This window comes from Bemisia tabaci, chromosome 4, assembly GCF_918797505.1.
Source record: "Bemisia tabaci chromosome 4, PGI_BMITA_v3".
Classification (NCBI taxonomy): Eukaryota; Metazoa; Arthropoda; class Insecta; order Hemiptera; family Aleyrodidae; genus Bemisia; species Bemisia tabaci.
The window spans coordinates 49,235,291-49,252,729 of record NC_092796.1 but is presented as its reverse complement, the minus strand read 5'-3'; the positions used below and the strand labels follow the sequence as shown (position 1 = coordinate 49,252,729).

The window sequence follows — 17,439 nt, the reverse complement described above, 5'->3', positions numbered from 1 at the left end:
CATGTTTTAATGCACATAGTTCCGTTTGGGAGAAAAACGTCCAATTGCCGGGTAAAGTGCATCTTACGAGAAAGCTCTGTGGGCGCGCGGCGACGCCCCTCTAAGCTCCGAGAAAAGCTCGCGGGGAAATTTCAAAGGATTTCCACGTGCCGCCGCGCCAGTCGGACGCCTGCATAAACCGCCTCCGTTGAAAGCTTAGAAAATCAGATTTCCCACGTAAAAAGGTTAATACTACAGAGCAATAGTAACCGGAGACATCCTGCGGTTTTTCGGTCCCGAGATTTTATTTGCACGTCGAGACGTGCCGCGTGGCATCAACTGCAGCTCCTCGATTACTTAACGTAAGAGACTTGCGGGCCGATTATTGACACTGATAGACAAAGCTATAGACAAAGACGACAAAAGGGATTTGGAGGGATCCTATTGGTGGAAGCGGGTGGTGGCAATGGACATAGGAGATAGGTAATGGACTAACTAACGGCAACCCATAAGAAACCTGACAGTTAGTCCACCATTTTCTTCCTTAGTCTATAAGAACCAATCATGTCAACCAATAGGATCGCTATATACTCCCTATGTCTTCTTTGTCTATCGCTTTGTCTATCATTTTCAATAATCGGCCCGTTGTTCGCATTTGAATCGATTTCTTCCAGCATGACGCGATTGCACTCCTCTACCAACAGTTGCTTCGTAAAATGCCGAGTGTAAATATAATGTTTGTGCAAGGAAAATTGTGTGCATTTCCGTCGAAATGCTCCTTACGTTTTTTGACGCACCAGTCCTAATATCTTAATTATTGGACAAGATGTTTGAAAAAAGGCGTAACCTTCAAAAGTCTGGTTTTGAGAAAGCGTGGAAAGCTTGGTTTCTTCGACAATTCTTCATATTTTTGTTCGACAAAATCAAACATTGCTCCACATACCGCACCATCTTTAATGAGATAAGAGTCACACGAGTAGGGTCGAAGAAAGTGGGAAAGAAAGAAATAAATGATGATTTAAATAAATAAAAAAATGGTGGGTACGGTATGCCCTCCTTCCACAAAAATCTCTCAGTGCTGCCATTTTTAGCAGTATTACAATCGTGGTTTTTATCAGTAGGAAGCACTCTAAGTAGGGAGAGGTGGCTTGGAACTTACGCTCTTTTTCCACTGAAGCAGATATTCCACTGTTAACCAAGGACGTTAAAGGAGCTACCGCGGTATAATCCATCAATAGTGGGGGGGGGGGGGGGGAGGGCGACGAGAATTGAAACTTCCCTTCGTAAGCTTAATAACTCGTTCAATTCTAAGTTTTTCAATGCTACGGACCCTTCCGTCGTAAATTGTCACGATTAACTAAAAACAAACTGCACAAATTAGATCCTGCGTAATATTTGTATAATCATTTTCTTTTGAAAAATAAGGCTGAGAAATGAATTTCGAAACACAGCGATTGGAAAACGTGTATGCGGATTTTTCCCACCAAGTCGGCAGCGTCGAGTTGATTCATTGTTGCCAGATTGTGCTGAAAAATCAGAAAATTGTCCCTATTTAAACCCATGTAAAGTATCCTATCGCACAGTCTGACAACTGTGCGTTGATTTCGGCTTTGCGCGTCGCGATGTGAGTGGGGCTTCTGTCGTCGTACACTTTCGCAATTAAAAAGGCCCATAAATTACCGCCCCAGAAATCCGAGGTGGAAGATAAATTTTGTCCTAATAAATATAGCAGCATTAAGTAAGCTCACCCCTATGTTGCCGACTTTTTCAATCTCGGTTTCCTCAACCCCCTCTCCCCTGCTTCCCTAACCTTTTCCCCCACTTCCCCTCGCCCCCCTTGTTTTCACGACCCCTCTTCCACTCTCATGCAGATCCCTTTAAATAGTGGCTGAGCTTTCATTTCAATTTTGAAATTACGCAAATATTACCAATTAAGTGAGTAATTGCTGATTAAGTGACTAAGCTATTTGATAACGTTTTATCAATGTTTAATGGCAGCAATGTGAACATAAAAATAGCTTCGTTGTACTTGCTATAACACTGAGGTGGCCGAGTCCGTCCAAGAAAATTAAAATTTATCTACTTTGATTAGTTGGTAATTGATTTTTTGCATATTAATGACTAATGCGGGATAAACTGACACTTCTCTCTTAGTAAATCTCTTTTTCACAACATACAGTACATATACAACATAAAATTTGAAGTCAAGGTCATGTTTTTTGTTTCAATCGGAACCATCGTTCAATCAGTCTATTGCTATTCGATCGTGAGAATAAAAAAAAAAACAAAGCAAAACAAATAACTCTATTTACGATGCTTGAGTTTTGTTACACTTTAGTTTTTCAACCTTAAACTTCAAAAAAAAAAAAAAAAAAAAAAAAAAAAAAAAAAAAAATTACTAATTTCTTCTTTGAATTGAATTTGATTTACGTTATAATTACTGCTGCTATGGTGGTATACGAGCCCTTCATGGTAAACAAGGTTTTGGAAACGTTTTAAAAATGTGCCAATGAAAATTTTAACGAATCCGTTGGAGCGTTTTGAAAATGCCACCATTATGTTTTTGTGTGTTACTTTTTTAAGATGTCAATGAAAAGTTGTAAGAAACATCTCAAAAATATTTTAAGTCTTGGAGTTGTTTCTCTCGCTGGCTATGGTGCTGTAATGAGATATGTTTGCTGTCTTTGAAAAGTAATCACTAGCGAATTTAAGATATTCAACAAAATTCGGTAGCGAGAAAAATCTAAATTCAACAAAAGTGTAATTTGCGGGTAAAATCTTAAAGTCTAACGAAATTTTCATAGTTTTAAAAGCATTTCCAATACGTTTCTAAAAGATTTTCCATAAAATATCCTTAATTTCTGACATTTTTCGCTAACACATTCAACATTAATGATTCATTAATGGTCTCCAAAATGTGTAGAAAAAATATCACAAAAAGTATCATAAGACACGTTTTACAGATATGTATACTTTTTACTCAGTGCTACTAAGGATAGAATAGTCATCGAGGCATTTATATAGAATATTCATCGAGGCATTTATATAGAATAGTCATCGAGGCATTTATATAGAATAGTCATCGAGGCATTTAGTCAATCGCGCAATCTGTCTCCAGTCTGTAGTTATCGCAATTTTTGCAAAGCACACGTCACTGTTTAAGATATCAACGGGTTGTGGCAGCTACCTTTTTTCCTATGGGACGAATAATAATTTATATTAATTTTAAACACTAGTAAGATATTTTCCTCTGCGACACTCGGAGAGGTTTTGATATTTTCCTCTGTGACACTCGGATAGGTTTTGAATTCAAATAAATGAAATTTCAATAACCAATGTTATACTTATGGGCATCCTTTTTAATAATATCGTAAAGGAAATGATCATAGTGAGGTTGTAAATCTCGCCTAGAGGAGCTTAAATGCAACGTCATACGAGTTGACAAAGAATACAAATAGGAAACCTATGAGGCATCATATACGCAGCTGATTGTCTTATCAAAACTACAGGAAATCGAACATGACCATGAGTCACTTCACATCTATAAAAATACTCCCTCGTAATACGGGAAGAGGCCTCCTCGGATTGTGAAAGTGACAAGATTCGGATTCCTCCAATCTTGCTGACAGATTGTATTCTGAGAAGAGTCAAATCCATTATGACAAACAGATTCCACTTGGGAATTGGATTCTTGCGTCAGAAAAACAATTGATCAAACCATGTAAAGTCCTTATTTTGACAACGGAGGTTTGGTTTTTGTCATCAAGTTTCTTTTTGGGTCAGAAAAATTCCATCACATCATGAAAATAAATTTTAAGTTGTCATAACTAAAATGGAATCATTCGGCTAAAAAACGACCCAACTCTGAGGGAAACAAGTGTAAAAAAAAAGGAGAACTGATCGGAACCGAGAGTTTTCAAGGATTTCAAAATGTTTTTGGCACATGTTGTCCGGACCATCACGAAGAGACATGCATGCAATGCTGCAATCGGATTATTAAAATTGATAGATAAAGCTTTAGACAAAGAAGGCGAAAGGAAAATGAGGAGACTCTATTAGCTGAAACGGGTGGTTGTTATTGACTGAGGGGGAAAATGATGGACTACTAGTAGGCTCTTTCGTCAGTTGCCGTTAGTTAGTCTATTACTTACCTCCTTTGTTCACTGTAAACTACCCACTTCCACGATTAGAATCGCACTTTTTTCCCTTTGTCGTCTTTTTCTATCGATTTGTCTAGAATTTCAATAACCAGCTAACTTTCGCGTTTCTCAAGAAATCAGTACTTCAGTCCAAACCAGTTTAATTCTACTAGTAATATAGATTTTTGTCACTTATAGACCCAATACGCCCCAACCTTTCTCTCTATGTAAGTGCTATGTACCCTAGGTAATTGAGATGGAAGTGTGAGGTGCTTCAAAATTTTCATCGGATAAAAGTTGTTATCTTATTCGATTCGTAGGAATTTTGTCCCATAAAGTTCTTGGGGCTAAAATCATGCAAAAGAGGTATGAATTTGTTTAGAAAATTTCATGTCATAAAATACAAAATAGGCATTACAAAAGCAATTTACCCCTGAAATCTTCACACTTGATCCTATATCACCCTAATAGCGAATATCTCCAATAGGTATATAACTGCTTTTTCCTCGTTAATTATATACTAGAAGTGGCAACCTGTCTCGATAAATATCGAATATTTCATCAATATTCAAAAATGAATGAAACCCATCGTTGCCAGCTTGCAAACATTTCCACTGAATGGGCCTCTAGACAGGTTATGAATTATAACATAGTATGTAACGTGTACTCTCTTTAAAATTTCACGAGGAAAACGGTGCGTCACACAACGGGAATTCTGGAAATCAATTCCTGAACAAGATATTAGCAATTTACAGTTAAGATTGGCTCTATGGAAATAATACACTTAACGTCGTTTGTATAATCTGACTTCCATTTAACCTGTCTTGAATTTTTTTGTCAATGTCTTGTTCAGGACCTGATATCCGAACTTTTTGTTGCGTGAATTGTCTTCTACGTAAAATTTTGAAGAGAAACTATGCGGTTTTCTCTCGTAGTTTAGACCCTGTCTGGCGGCCCATTCTGCCGTGCTAAGGAAGAACGCCGTATGAAAATTCAAGAGTTGCCAAATTTCCTTCGATAGAATGTTTATTTTTGAGGAAAGTTATGAATATTTGTCCTTTATATTTTCAGAATCTTTAGGTAAAATTGGGAACTAAATCATCTGAAAAATCGGGAGGAAAATATTCATAAGTTCACGAGGAAATTCGTGTTTTCTCGATCGAAATTTGGCAACGTCTGAAGGTTCATACGGCGTTTTTCCTTAGCACGGCAGCATTGTCCTGTATGATAGATGTAACCGAGAAAAGTGACAACTCTGGCAGAGCTAATTCGCGGCGTAGGGTGGCGGAGTGCCCTTTGCTTCGCGATGACTTTTTGGTCGTCCCATGAAAAATGGGCGCTCGACGCTCGCCGCGCCGCGCCGCCCCGCAACACTCCACGCTACGATTCGCTGTCTGCAAAGGCTCAATGGCTGAAATCGAGAGTGGCTGCGGCCATGTCCAACCAGCTGCTACCCGCCGCGCCTGTAGCCCCGCACTAACGTGACGAAAATGGAATTACACCGACCGTTTAGAGGACTTGGAAAAGGTCTCGCGGGACGCCGCGTAGGGTAAAAAGGTTGCGTTCGTCTGACTTTCGAATGCTCATTTCAATCTGGCTTGCCAGCTGGGCTTCGGGCCTCGGCCTTGTTTTTAGGATAATTGACCATTAGACATAGGATGAACGAACGCGGCGCTCTAATTCCAGAATCGTGCTTGGAATTCCATGCTGGTGCTTGAATCAGAAAACCGGGAAAGGCTGCCGCAAAAATGACGATACTCGTCTGAACGTCGAGCGCAAAAAACAAAGGGCAAAAAGTCATACCTACATTGTTGTTTCCAAAATCTCATCTCGTTTCTTAATTTTTTGGAAGGAAAGCAACCGACATCTCGCCCAGAAATGTTTGCAAATTGTCTTGCCCGAATGAGGGTTGAAGTCACACGATTTTCAGCAAAAATGTTGATTGGTATCTCTCTAAAAAATTAAAGTGAACGATGAAATTTTGAGATGCCAAAATTGGTCCGGGAGTCAGTTATAATGTTGGTGTTCCACTTCAAAATGGACGAATTTTTGAAAATTGACAGAACTTTTCTACCCGATCTCAAAACCCACTGCCGGCCTAACCGGAGCTGCGTTCGACTGCAGCAAGGCTCTAAGGAGGGAATATGCCGACAAATTCCTCATCTCAAAATGAGGCCGACAAAGTTATTCCGATGGAACTGTTTCTGGTGATCTCAAAATCCGTTGTCGGCCTAATCGGAGCAGGGGCAATCTGCCACAGTCAGGCTCGGATTAGCCATAAGGTTAATCTGCCATTGGCAGTTACGCCCTCTTGGCGCGCTGAAAACGCGCCCCTCTGACAAAAAGCAAATTAAAAAGAGAAAAAAAATTATGACCGAGAATATATACCGAAAATGTCTTAAATGAACGGAAGAAGAGAGAGTTTGGAGTAAAAAAAGGTGCTTTTACGCATGATGTGGTGAATAGAGGTCCAAGAACTACTTTCTGAAGCGTAAACACTTTTCTGTGACATCTACACCTTTTTGTTGACATACAGGCGCTTTATCATCCCCCTCCATCATTCACTATGTGTAACTCCCTTAGAAGCATTGGTCGGTTCGATTTACAGACGTACGCACCCTTTATAGACCTCTTGAGAGACCTTTAAACATATTTTAAAAGTTAAAAAAGAGGCCCGAATACTTCTCGCCTACCTTCGGCTGTGTTACTCACGTAGTGCTTGAAGCACCATTATCGCAATCATGTCGCAAACAAACACAATATGGCAATAGAAGAAGGGAAAGGATGAGCGTTTACGACGGCGCAGAGATACAACTATTCGTACTTGATGGACGTCCGGGCTGCATCTGAAAAATTGAAGGCGCTATGACGCGAAGCGTGAGCTCTCAATGCTCTGCTATACATATGCATATGCTGTGAATGAGATGTCGTTCAGATTCGGGAGAAAAGTTAAAAAAAGAAGCCCAAACATATCTCTCTTACCTTCGGCTGCGTTACTCACGCAGTAACGCAAACAAACACAATATAGAAATATGTAGAAGGAGGGAAAGGATGAGCGTTTATGACGGCGCGCGGCGCAGAAATACAACTATTCGTACTTGATGGACGTCCGTGCTGCATCTGGAAAATGAAGTGTGTCGGTTACTTCAGTACATTCAATTTTGCAATTTTTTCTCCATACGATTAATAAACTTTGAACCTGAAAATAGCGTAAACTTATGCTGCTTTGCTAAAATTTTCTGAACCCCTCTCCACGTAGGAGATGCCCTACCAGGAACTATCACATTACGCCTTAACCAGCCAAGGAAGGGTCCACGCCCTCAGATGCGAGCCAGTCCGACCCTGGCCACAGTAGGCTTCAAAGGTGGTAACAATGACGAAACAAGTATCGTTTCAAAACGAGGCAGACAAAATTTTACCAACTTAATAATACCTCTTGATCCCAAAAAACGTTATCATAAAAAAGTGGCGCCAAGAGAATATCTACCGGAAATATTCAACCTTTCTGGCTGTATCAGCTGATCTCCGAAACGTTCTCTGATCACGCGCGAAAGTTACAGCACTGAGTAAAAATGCTCAAAGCAAACAATATAATGTGTCAAGGTCCCTGAATTGGTGTTTCCGCTACCGCTGTGGTTTTGAGGCACCGGCAGTGCATAAAGTGCAAGATGCGCATTGCGCGAACTTTCGTGCAAGCAAGAAAAACCAGGGCGCCTTCAATTTTTTTCACGCAATACGCGCATCCATAGAGCACGAATAGTTGCATCCAGGCGCTATGATGAACTTTGCCTCCTTTCTTCCATCTATTGGCTGCGAAACTACGGGATACGGAGAACATTTCGACAGTGAATGTGTAATTACCAAACCGCGTATCTCGAATTGCGACGTTACAAGTCTCCTGTCACATTTCACTATCCAAAAAAGGCCTAATTATCATTTTTTGTTCAACATACAGTTTGTTCTTTTCCGTTTTTTGACATTTTTTAAAAGTTTTGCAGAAAAAACTCGAGCCAAATTTTCATAAAAAAATGATCAACAAGTGAGAATTTTCAAACCAAAAAATTTACCGTATTAGAGACCCTTAATTTGGTAGTATCGTTGAGAGTATTTTCCTCGGTTTTCCAGTTATCGATTAAAAATTCATCCGGGAAAGTCACCTTAGCGGTCGAAAGTTTTTCTGTGGTAGGCGGTCAGAAAGTCATCCGATAGAGTTACCTCAGCGGTGAAGAGACATCTCGTAATGTTTACCTTTACGGTATTTGGAAAACTTTCTAGTTAAGGATACGACACCGACGAATGACGTTTTATTTGAAGATACCGTGCGGACGAATGATGCCAACCTAAAATTTTATGTTCATATATGGAGACTTGGCGTTCGCTGAAAAGGTGAAATGCGTTTAAAAAAGCGAATACGACGAAATCTAAAATCATTGCCAATCACGATAAATATCGAGGAACAGCGAAAATTTAAAATAAGCAACGCGGAAACGCGACCGCTAAATGTAAACAACCCGGCAATTTCCTCGACGGTGATAATTCGACCCAAATTTTCCGAAGAACTTACGTCAATATTCATGGTTTACTCATAAACTGGCAACGTTGCATTGAATGAGGCTCCGAGGTGGCCGAATGATAAGTAGCAATTTTTTGTGAGTTCTCTTTCGCACGTCGGCGCATCTTGGCCGGGGTCATGATCTCACCGCTCAAAAATGAAGCAGCGATGTGCATTGAGCGAAAACTCGTCATATTACAGCGCCGAGTTTTCCGCACTCAGCATTTTTGTACTTACTCTTTTCAAGAGGCAGTTTGAAGAAAAACCTACATATCGTCGTTTCGTTAGAAGGGACGTAACTCAATTCCAACGCTGTGAAATTGACCCAAACGATCTAATTTTTTACGAGAGTAAAACCCCGCAGTTTTCGTTGGAAATTTGTCTGATTTTTGCACGAGATCAAAGAAAATAATCTGTGTAATTTTCAGTTAGAAGTTCCCGATACTCTCATGGTACAACAGCAATTTGCGCGAGGCAATTTGGCAACATTAAACTGTAGTTACGTTTCTTCGTGGGGAAACGACGAGATGACAGGAAAGTTTTCGCATCCCCGGTGCCTCCCATGCAAAGTCTCTCTTGAGTGTGTATTAAAACCTGCTTTAAATTTACGCTAAGTTCATCCGTAGAAAATTGAAAACCTCCCTCTGAAAAAACTTCCTACCATGATAATAGAAATTCATTTTTGTTTGGTTAAATCTCCATTTTTTAAGATTTAAAAAAAGGAGGGAAAAATAAAAAAAGTATTCATCCCTTCCCCTTTCCATGTTTATTTTTTATGTCAAATGTTTTCGGTTTAAAAAAAATAAAATAAAATGAGATTGACCCGACTTGTGCCGTAGCTGTGTGGTATTTCTTCTCAATAAAATATTGACAGAGAGTGTATTTTGTGCAGAGATGCAAAATGGAATTTCTCAGATTACTGAGCACAGATTGTTGAGTGCTTTCATTTTGCTAAAAAAAAATATCAAATTTTATCACGAAATCTCATGACATTTCACTGTGATATTTTATTTTATAAAATTCCTGAAATTGCATATCTGATGGCATAAGGAAAATCGGTGCCACATTTATACTCGCTCTCTTCATGCCATTCAATGAAACGACCGAGGTGCATTCTCAGAATTTTGGGAGAGTGACCGCTGAAAACGTAGTGCCAGTAAATTCGATATAGTTCGTGCAGTTTCCACGTAAACAGCTCCAATGATCGAATCGACATACAGCAAAGCAAAAAACAAATAAGTCCTCAGAAGGAAATAAAATCTGATGCTACCAGTTTTCGAACAATTAATTCAGTGCAATGAGAGTTTTAATTTTTCCGACAACAATATTGCCAAATGTTCAAACGACAGCTTGTAAGCTTAACGCAATTTATCGGATGATCAAACGGATTTTACGGTCCTTTTAAATGAAATTTAGCAACCACGGCCTTATCTCGGTCATATAAGACTGTTCCATTCTTCCGCCGATACTATTTACAACGCGGCAAACGGTTTCGGGCTTAAAAGAACAATGCATTCCATTATCATATCCGTCCGCATACCTTGGTGACGTACATAGAGAAGAAAAGTTTCCGAAAGAGGCCATAATTTCGTTTTATGATAACGTCCTTCAGCGTAAGTAGTAACTCAGTCCCAGTGATTTTGAGGTGCATTCAAACTGCATGTAAAGTAAAAGTTCCCAATTTTCAGTACAGGAAAAAAAAACCCGTATCTATTTTTTATTTATGGAGATGAAGGTGATTCGATGGACGCTATATATTGTGTCAGAACGACATGCGATATATTGCATCGATTAGTTCAATTTTCTCGGCAACTTGTCATTTTTTTCGAATTTTGAGATCGCAATTCTGTTGTCAGGAGACTACAGAATTCACTGACCAATTCTAACAAACAAATTCAACGTAATAAAGGGGTGGTTTTTTTAGAGGGAAAATATCGCATTCGACACAGATATTGAAACTGCACTCGAATTCCATATTTTCCCTCTAAAAAAACCACGCCTATAATACATTGAATTTGTTTGTCAAAATTTGTAGGCGAACTCTTCAGTCTCCTGACAATAGAATTGCGATCTCAAAATTCGAAAAAAATGACGAGTAGCTGTAAAAATGTAACCGATCGATGCGATCCATCGCTTGTTGTTTTGACACAAAAATGGCGTCCATCGAATCAACTTAAACTCGAAACTCTAAGGATATTTTAGTTTTCTTTTACCCAATATACATGATCCATTCAATAAAAAACACCCAGGGTATCCAAAAAGACGCGTATTGAACACATTGCCAGCTACAGACAATGATTATTTAAAAAAAAAATAATAATAATATCTTTAATGAAACGACCTGTACCGTCGCCGCGCGATATTAATATTTTTTGTATGAAAGTACGCAACTTTGCAGTGAAATGAAGCCCCTACGGCTCGGATCCCTTTGTTCATGAGAGCAAAATTGAGAAATTGCGAAAATCACTTCATCGGTGTGGCTTTCAAAATAAGATATTCAAAGTTTCCATAGCTTTGCCTTTCTTGTTACTTTTCTCTACTTTTACTTTCGTTTTTACATGCACGTAACTCAATGGACGTTTTTATCTTTTGTGACCTATATCAACTTGGAACGGAAGCGGAGTCCTAATTGGACGTGTTTCTGTCTACCGGAACTATGTGCATTAAGACATGAGCCCTGAGACCCATAAGAATACATGTATAACAGGGCTCACGTCATAATGCACATAGTTCCGTTTGATAGAAATACGTCCAATTTTTTTTTTAAAGTAGATTAACCCCCGTTGACAAGGGCACACGTCATTTGGCCGTAGAAATAACCTTTCAAAATCGTGAAACTAAATGTCAGCTCACACGGTTTCCCCGTCATTCTTAATGATTCTTCTCAATCCCCCCTCTTTCTTAATCTCCCATTAAGATTACGACGTAAAGGGGGAAACTGGAGGCAGTGGAGGCTCCTTAACCCAAGATTATTTTTTGTATCGTACACCTCCGAACCCAACACTCAGTTGGTCTGACCATTTGTGAGTCGATCATTTCATTTGTAACCCCCCTCCATTCCCTCAAGTTTTGGGGGTACTCTAGTTTTGAGCGTTCACCACGTTCGTTCTTGTTGGAACCGTCGTCTTGTTTTTACAATTACGTCCGTCAATTTTATTCCTTTAGGCGTAAATACGTCCAATTATCCCACTCGTCTTGTGTCTCCGACGCAAATCGTTTTCTTCGTGCTTCAGTATTCCAGCGGTTGGCGGAAACTTCAATTGTAAGAGGACTCAGCGCTTCTTTACGAGCAGCAACTCCCTTGTTTGCTGGCTGTTTAGTAGTGTGTCCGACAAGTTTACCAAAAATTGTTCATTCGATCAAACAAATGCTCAACCGATTAGGTCAAGAGCCAACAGGGAAACTAATTTTCAGGCTCAACTGACAGAGCTCCATAGAGTACATAGAGTCGTAATGTAAATGGGAGAGCTGGCGCCATGTTCTGCTCGACGAGTTCCGAGCCCGGTGTGCGCCGAGTTCGGGTCACTTTTTCGATACAAGTTCGATCCAAGATGGCGGTGCGGAATACGTGGTGATCCCTATCTTCTTTGTTTACATCGAATGGCTGGGTACCCGTGATTCGCAAACAATCGATTATGTATCGAAAAAGTGACCCGGCGTCACACAGGAGTCTCGGAATTCGGGACCTGGAAAATGCTTAAAAGTGGCGCCAGCTCACCCAATTACATTACGACTCTATGTACTCTATGCAGAGCTCCCACAGTAGAAGCTACTGGCCGTGTTGCATGGTTTAAAGAGAAGAGACGAGAGGAAGACTAACCTAACAACAGGCACGCATCCAGTTGATGCAGCGAGGAGTATCGGCGGATTTCCACTGTGATTCCAGTCCGGTTCATCGGGGTCCGCCCCGCGAGCGAGAATTTCCCTAACTTGGGCCACATCACATCGCACTACCGCGTCGTGTAAACTCGTCACCGGACTTGGCAGTTCACACGAGTTCGACTTCTCAGTTTTGAGTAAACACGACTCAAAATCCGGCGCTTCCCACGCACTGGAATCCGGATCAACACTGTCAACTATTTGTGAACTCTGCTCGGCGTTCGAGTTCACCCACGCACTTGTGGCCGATGAACACCAAACTAAATCAGGCGGTCGAGACTCGAAATTTGTCCTGTAAACCGCTTCGTGTAAACTAGGCACGTCGGATTTCGAACTTGTGTCAACGCTGTCGTGTAAACTGTGATCTACGTCTGACTCACATCCCAACCTATCTTCTAAACGAGACTCTTCCCGCACATCAATATCTGAGTTCGCGCCTTCTATCTCACGTGAACTTGTCTCGTTCCATTCGCAGGACTCCGAATCCGTCCTGTCAACTGTATCGTGTCCACTGCACTCCAAAGATAACTCATACCTCGACTCGTACCATGCGTCGGACCCCGAGTTCCTGTTGAGGACCTCGTCGCATGGGTCGGTCGTGTCAAGCCTAAAACTGGCCTCGTCGAGAGCACCAGGCTCCACGCCTAACATGTCAGTCGAATCGTGTGAACTAGTTCCGTCGCACGCACGTGTCACAGAGCGTATCGTGTCAACCGTGTCGTGTAAAGTACGCACCCCGCACGTGATACGTGCCGTCCCGTCGGCTGCGTCGCGTGTCCCGTCGCACGCAGTTGACACTAACTTTGTCCTGTCAACTACGTCGCGGAAACTGATTCCGTCGCTTGCAGTTAATTCGAATTTTGTCCTGTCAACCGTGTCGTGGAGACTGATTCCGTCGCTTGTAGTTGATTCGAATTTTGTCCTGTCAACCGTGTCGCGTAAACTAGTTTCCTCGCTGGGCTTTAGGTACGTCCTGTTATTTTGATCGTGTAAGCTGCCGCCATCGCGTGCGTCAGACTCCGCGTCTGTCCCGTTGACCTCATGATTGGCGCATGACTTGAGGCCGCTCGCCGCGAGCTCGGCACAATTCTCCCCGAACGAGAAGTTGGTGCGGTGTATGGCGGGCGCGTCGATGCGTTTTAAGGCGAGTCGGAAGACGGCGCGGTTAAAGTTGTCACGTTCCTCGATGCGCGCACAGTCGCTCATGGCGGAGACTAATCGCTCGCTGATTGAGCGCGTCGCGGCGCCGGTCGTCCCCACTCTCGCTTCCCGCTCCTGACCTTGCCCAACGGTGGCGCGGGAACCGCAGCCGGGACCACATGTCGTCGCCCGGACCACATGTCTCGCGGAGGTTGTCCCGGAGGTTCTCGCCGCGGCGCTCGGGAGAAGAGGAATTATTACTTCTGGGCATGAAAAGTTTCGCTTCGCATTTTTTTATGCCTTGAAGTAACAATTCTTTGCTGTCTGACATTTGTTCCAGTCGTTCTCTCCGGTTCGGATGGATCATCGCCTCGAAGTTGTGACTTACGCGTTTGCTTCGACTAGTGACAAGTGATTGAAAGTATTCCCCGATATTTATGGACCAAGAGGTCCATGGAGTCGCAAGACTGAGTTTGTTTTTTGGATGCCTTTTCTGGCGGAATATTGTTGCACAGGGTTGGGCATTAAGGCTTGAGTTAAGATGGTTTGTACAGAGGGGAACGATATGTCTCTGTTCTTGCCAAAATCAGATTAACTGTTTGAAGAAAAAGAGACAAAAATACGAGGGGAAAACTTTTAAAATGTTTCAGTGTATACGCTGTAAGAACGCTTTTTTATTAGATTTACCTAAAAAAGTAACCATACACCTTAACGAGATCACTTTTTTGCTGGATTTCTAAAAAAAAAAAAAAAAAAAAAAAAAAAAAAAAAAAAAAAAAAAAAAAATCTAAAATTTTTAGTCCTCTATTTTGCAAGTGGTTGTTTTAATTGGCAGTTTACAGCAACATAGACAATTATTTTTAAATTTTATAGTATTTTGATGCCAACTTTATTTCGCTCTTTTCTCTCCGTAAGATTTACACTTTCACACATGAAATCTCTAAAACGGCATTTCAATCGACACATTATATTTTTCATCTTTATTTCTTTTTTCACTTGCTTTTCAGTTCATATTTAATTTTCAATGTTACCAGTGTGTTATAAAAGTCTGGTTTATATGAATCCTCTAAAATGTCAATTTTAGAGGACATCGAAATTAGGTTTAGGAAATTATTTTAACTTTTACCGAGTCAATTATGACAGAATACGGTTAAAGCTCCGTTTATTTTGCTAAAAAATAATAAGAATACATATCATTTTTCTCAGAGCTACAGCCACACCTGTAGAAAATCGGTCTATCTTTGGTGATTTTTAAAAATTGGTCTTTTTTCTAAATTAGTTTCTTAACAGCATTATTAGACGGAACGATGTGTGTTTTATATATTTTGTCAAAATGACGATAAAAAAAAGAAAAAAAAAAAAAAATGATCAGAATTGCCATTTCGACTTCCGCATGGAGTAAAGGACGGAGTGCCAGAAGTATTTTCGGAGGCTAAACTTCACTAGGGGCCTGTCGACTGTCGAGCTCCATTACGTATAAGAAAAATAGATATCTGCTTGACATCCGTATCTAACAATGATTGCGATATGAATGGTTGGTCCGGTGAGGCAATATTAATAGGTGGAAAGTTTAAACAAACATTTCAGAGTTGTTGAACTGACTTTAATACTTAAGGACCTCAATTCAACACTCTCCATTTCTCGCTTAAAGAAATTGATTTTTTCAGAATTTTTTAGGTGCAAATCGTATTTTAGTAGGAGAATCTGCACCTTGCTGATATGACAAGATGCAGCATCTCTTGTTGCAATGGTCATTGTAAAAAGTTCGACCGCAATGAAAACCTTACTTAGACGCACTCTTCGCGCATATACGGTTTTCATAGTTGTTAGATCTCTGATGCACAAGTGGCTCCAATTGATCACCTATAATAAATTCTTTACTTTCACGCATCAATACACACGCGTAAAAGAGGTAAGATAAAGAGGAATATATATTTTCCTTTGTCCTGTGAAGGTTTTTGGTATTTTATGAGTCTCCTTTCCCTCATTATTCGAGCGCAAAATTCAGAAACTAAACTATTCAAGCGAATATATGCACTCGTTTTTGCACGCTTTATGCGCTCACGGAAGCGGAATTCCTGTCTACTATGTTTATGTGTATGGCTGAAAATATTGTTTCATCTCTGATCTTTGAAGTACTAAAGGAAATCCTCATTTTTCTAATAGCTGAAACCCATTTTCCGTTTTCGCCGTAAATATATTCATCAAACAGCAGTTCTTCACAAACATTGGATGAGTTTAGGAAGGTAATTAGTTTAAATCGATTTTTCCAGGCAACATTAAACCATGTTTAATCTCGCTAATTTCATTTTTCGTGACAAATATATATTTACGTATTAATGACATTAACTAATGAACATTATTATACCTTAATTAAAGAGAGCTCTGAAACTCTCGCCCGCGCTATAAATGGGGGCTTGTAGAGTTCCCGTTGCAATAAAATTAGATTTTAGTCATGATTCGGAACAGTTTTTTTTAGGAATCGTTTGACTTCTGATAATGACATTTTGTACTTGAGTGTAGGTTACTTGATTCCCTAGTAAAAGTAAGTCAGCCTGATGTCAGACCATGTTTCATAAACCACCCTGTATACTTAGTATATATAGTTGTATTTTTAAAATAACTTATGAGCTTATGAACTAGGTACAATCCATTTTTAGTTTTTATATGTAAAAAAAAAAAAAAAAAAAAATTCTCACTATATTTAAGTGTCCCGAAAGTGGTAAAGGGCAACCCCCATAATCACGCTCTCGCAATCACTTTTGAAACTTATTTACCTAAGTAAGAAAAAAAAAAAAAACACATTTCTTTAAAAATGTACGGTGCTATCTTCAGTCTTCGCTGTAGCGAAACTCGTTCTGTAAAGAATGCAAGCAAATAAGAAAGTGCAAAACTATTATGGGGGAAATTTTTAAAAATTAGTTTTTGAATTGCTGACAGAAAGCTTTTTTAAGAATCTACTGAAGGGTAGTCAAATCACTGAAATCGAGTACTCTTTTTATTCCTTTTTAATTTCTCCCCCTAATCGATATTGACACATTGATAAACATAAGATAACAACCAAAACCATGTATGCTAAGTCAGAGCTATCCGCGTATCAATACCTGACCACCTTTCAACAGGCTTTGAAGCCAAAGACGCGCCTTCGGTCACGCAGTGATACCACACGCCTATCTCTGCGTCTCATTGCTTGTTCGTGATCTTTGAATTTGTAATTGAGAGCTTAGTGTATGCTACAATACAAATGAGTCATTTGTGCTGATCTTTAAATCGTGGTCAGATAGCAGCATTTCTTTGGAGAAGCAAAACACTCACAGATCTTTGCCACATTTCTTCGTCAAATATCAACGCGGGTATGTAACCCTTGTAAAAGCAATCATGATCGATTCTTATCACCGTTTCTGGCGATTTCAACGGTCTATTTCACCCCTGCCTCATCAGATGAGTGGTTCTTTTACTCGCATGGGCTATACTCCATGTGCACCATAGTTAACTATGGTCAGAGAAATCATAGCTTGTAATACTACTGTTAATGATATCAGTCGCCATTTTTTTTCGAACGGTGACAAACGTATTCGTCCATGTCTAAAGTAGAAAATTTTCAAGTGACTAACCTCATCATTTTTCGTTAATCTGCCAGTTTCAACTGTCTACTTTCACAAAGTGCAACCGGCAAATTGAACGCATTTACGCAGAAAAAAGATTATCTACCACTTGGTCGAGCAAGCTCATATGTATTTTGTTGTAATT

General features: G+C 40.1%; 1 protein-coding gene across 1 annotated transcript in view; it reads right to left on the bottom strand.

Moving 5' to 3' along the window:
• The window catches only part of LOC109043799 (uncharacterized), a 59,613-nt gene extending 45,746 nt beyond the window's left edge, over positions 1-13,867 (bottom strand). Inside the window, exon 1 of the mRNA XM_019061113.2 lies at positions 12,491-13,867. Coding sequence (XP_018916658.2) covers positions 12,491-13,755 — 1,265 coding nt within the window. The 5' untranslated portion in view covers positions 13,756-13,867. The remainder of the gene's footprint in view (positions 1-12,490) is intronic.
• Between the last annotated feature and the right edge of the window lie 3,572 nt (positions 13,868-17,439).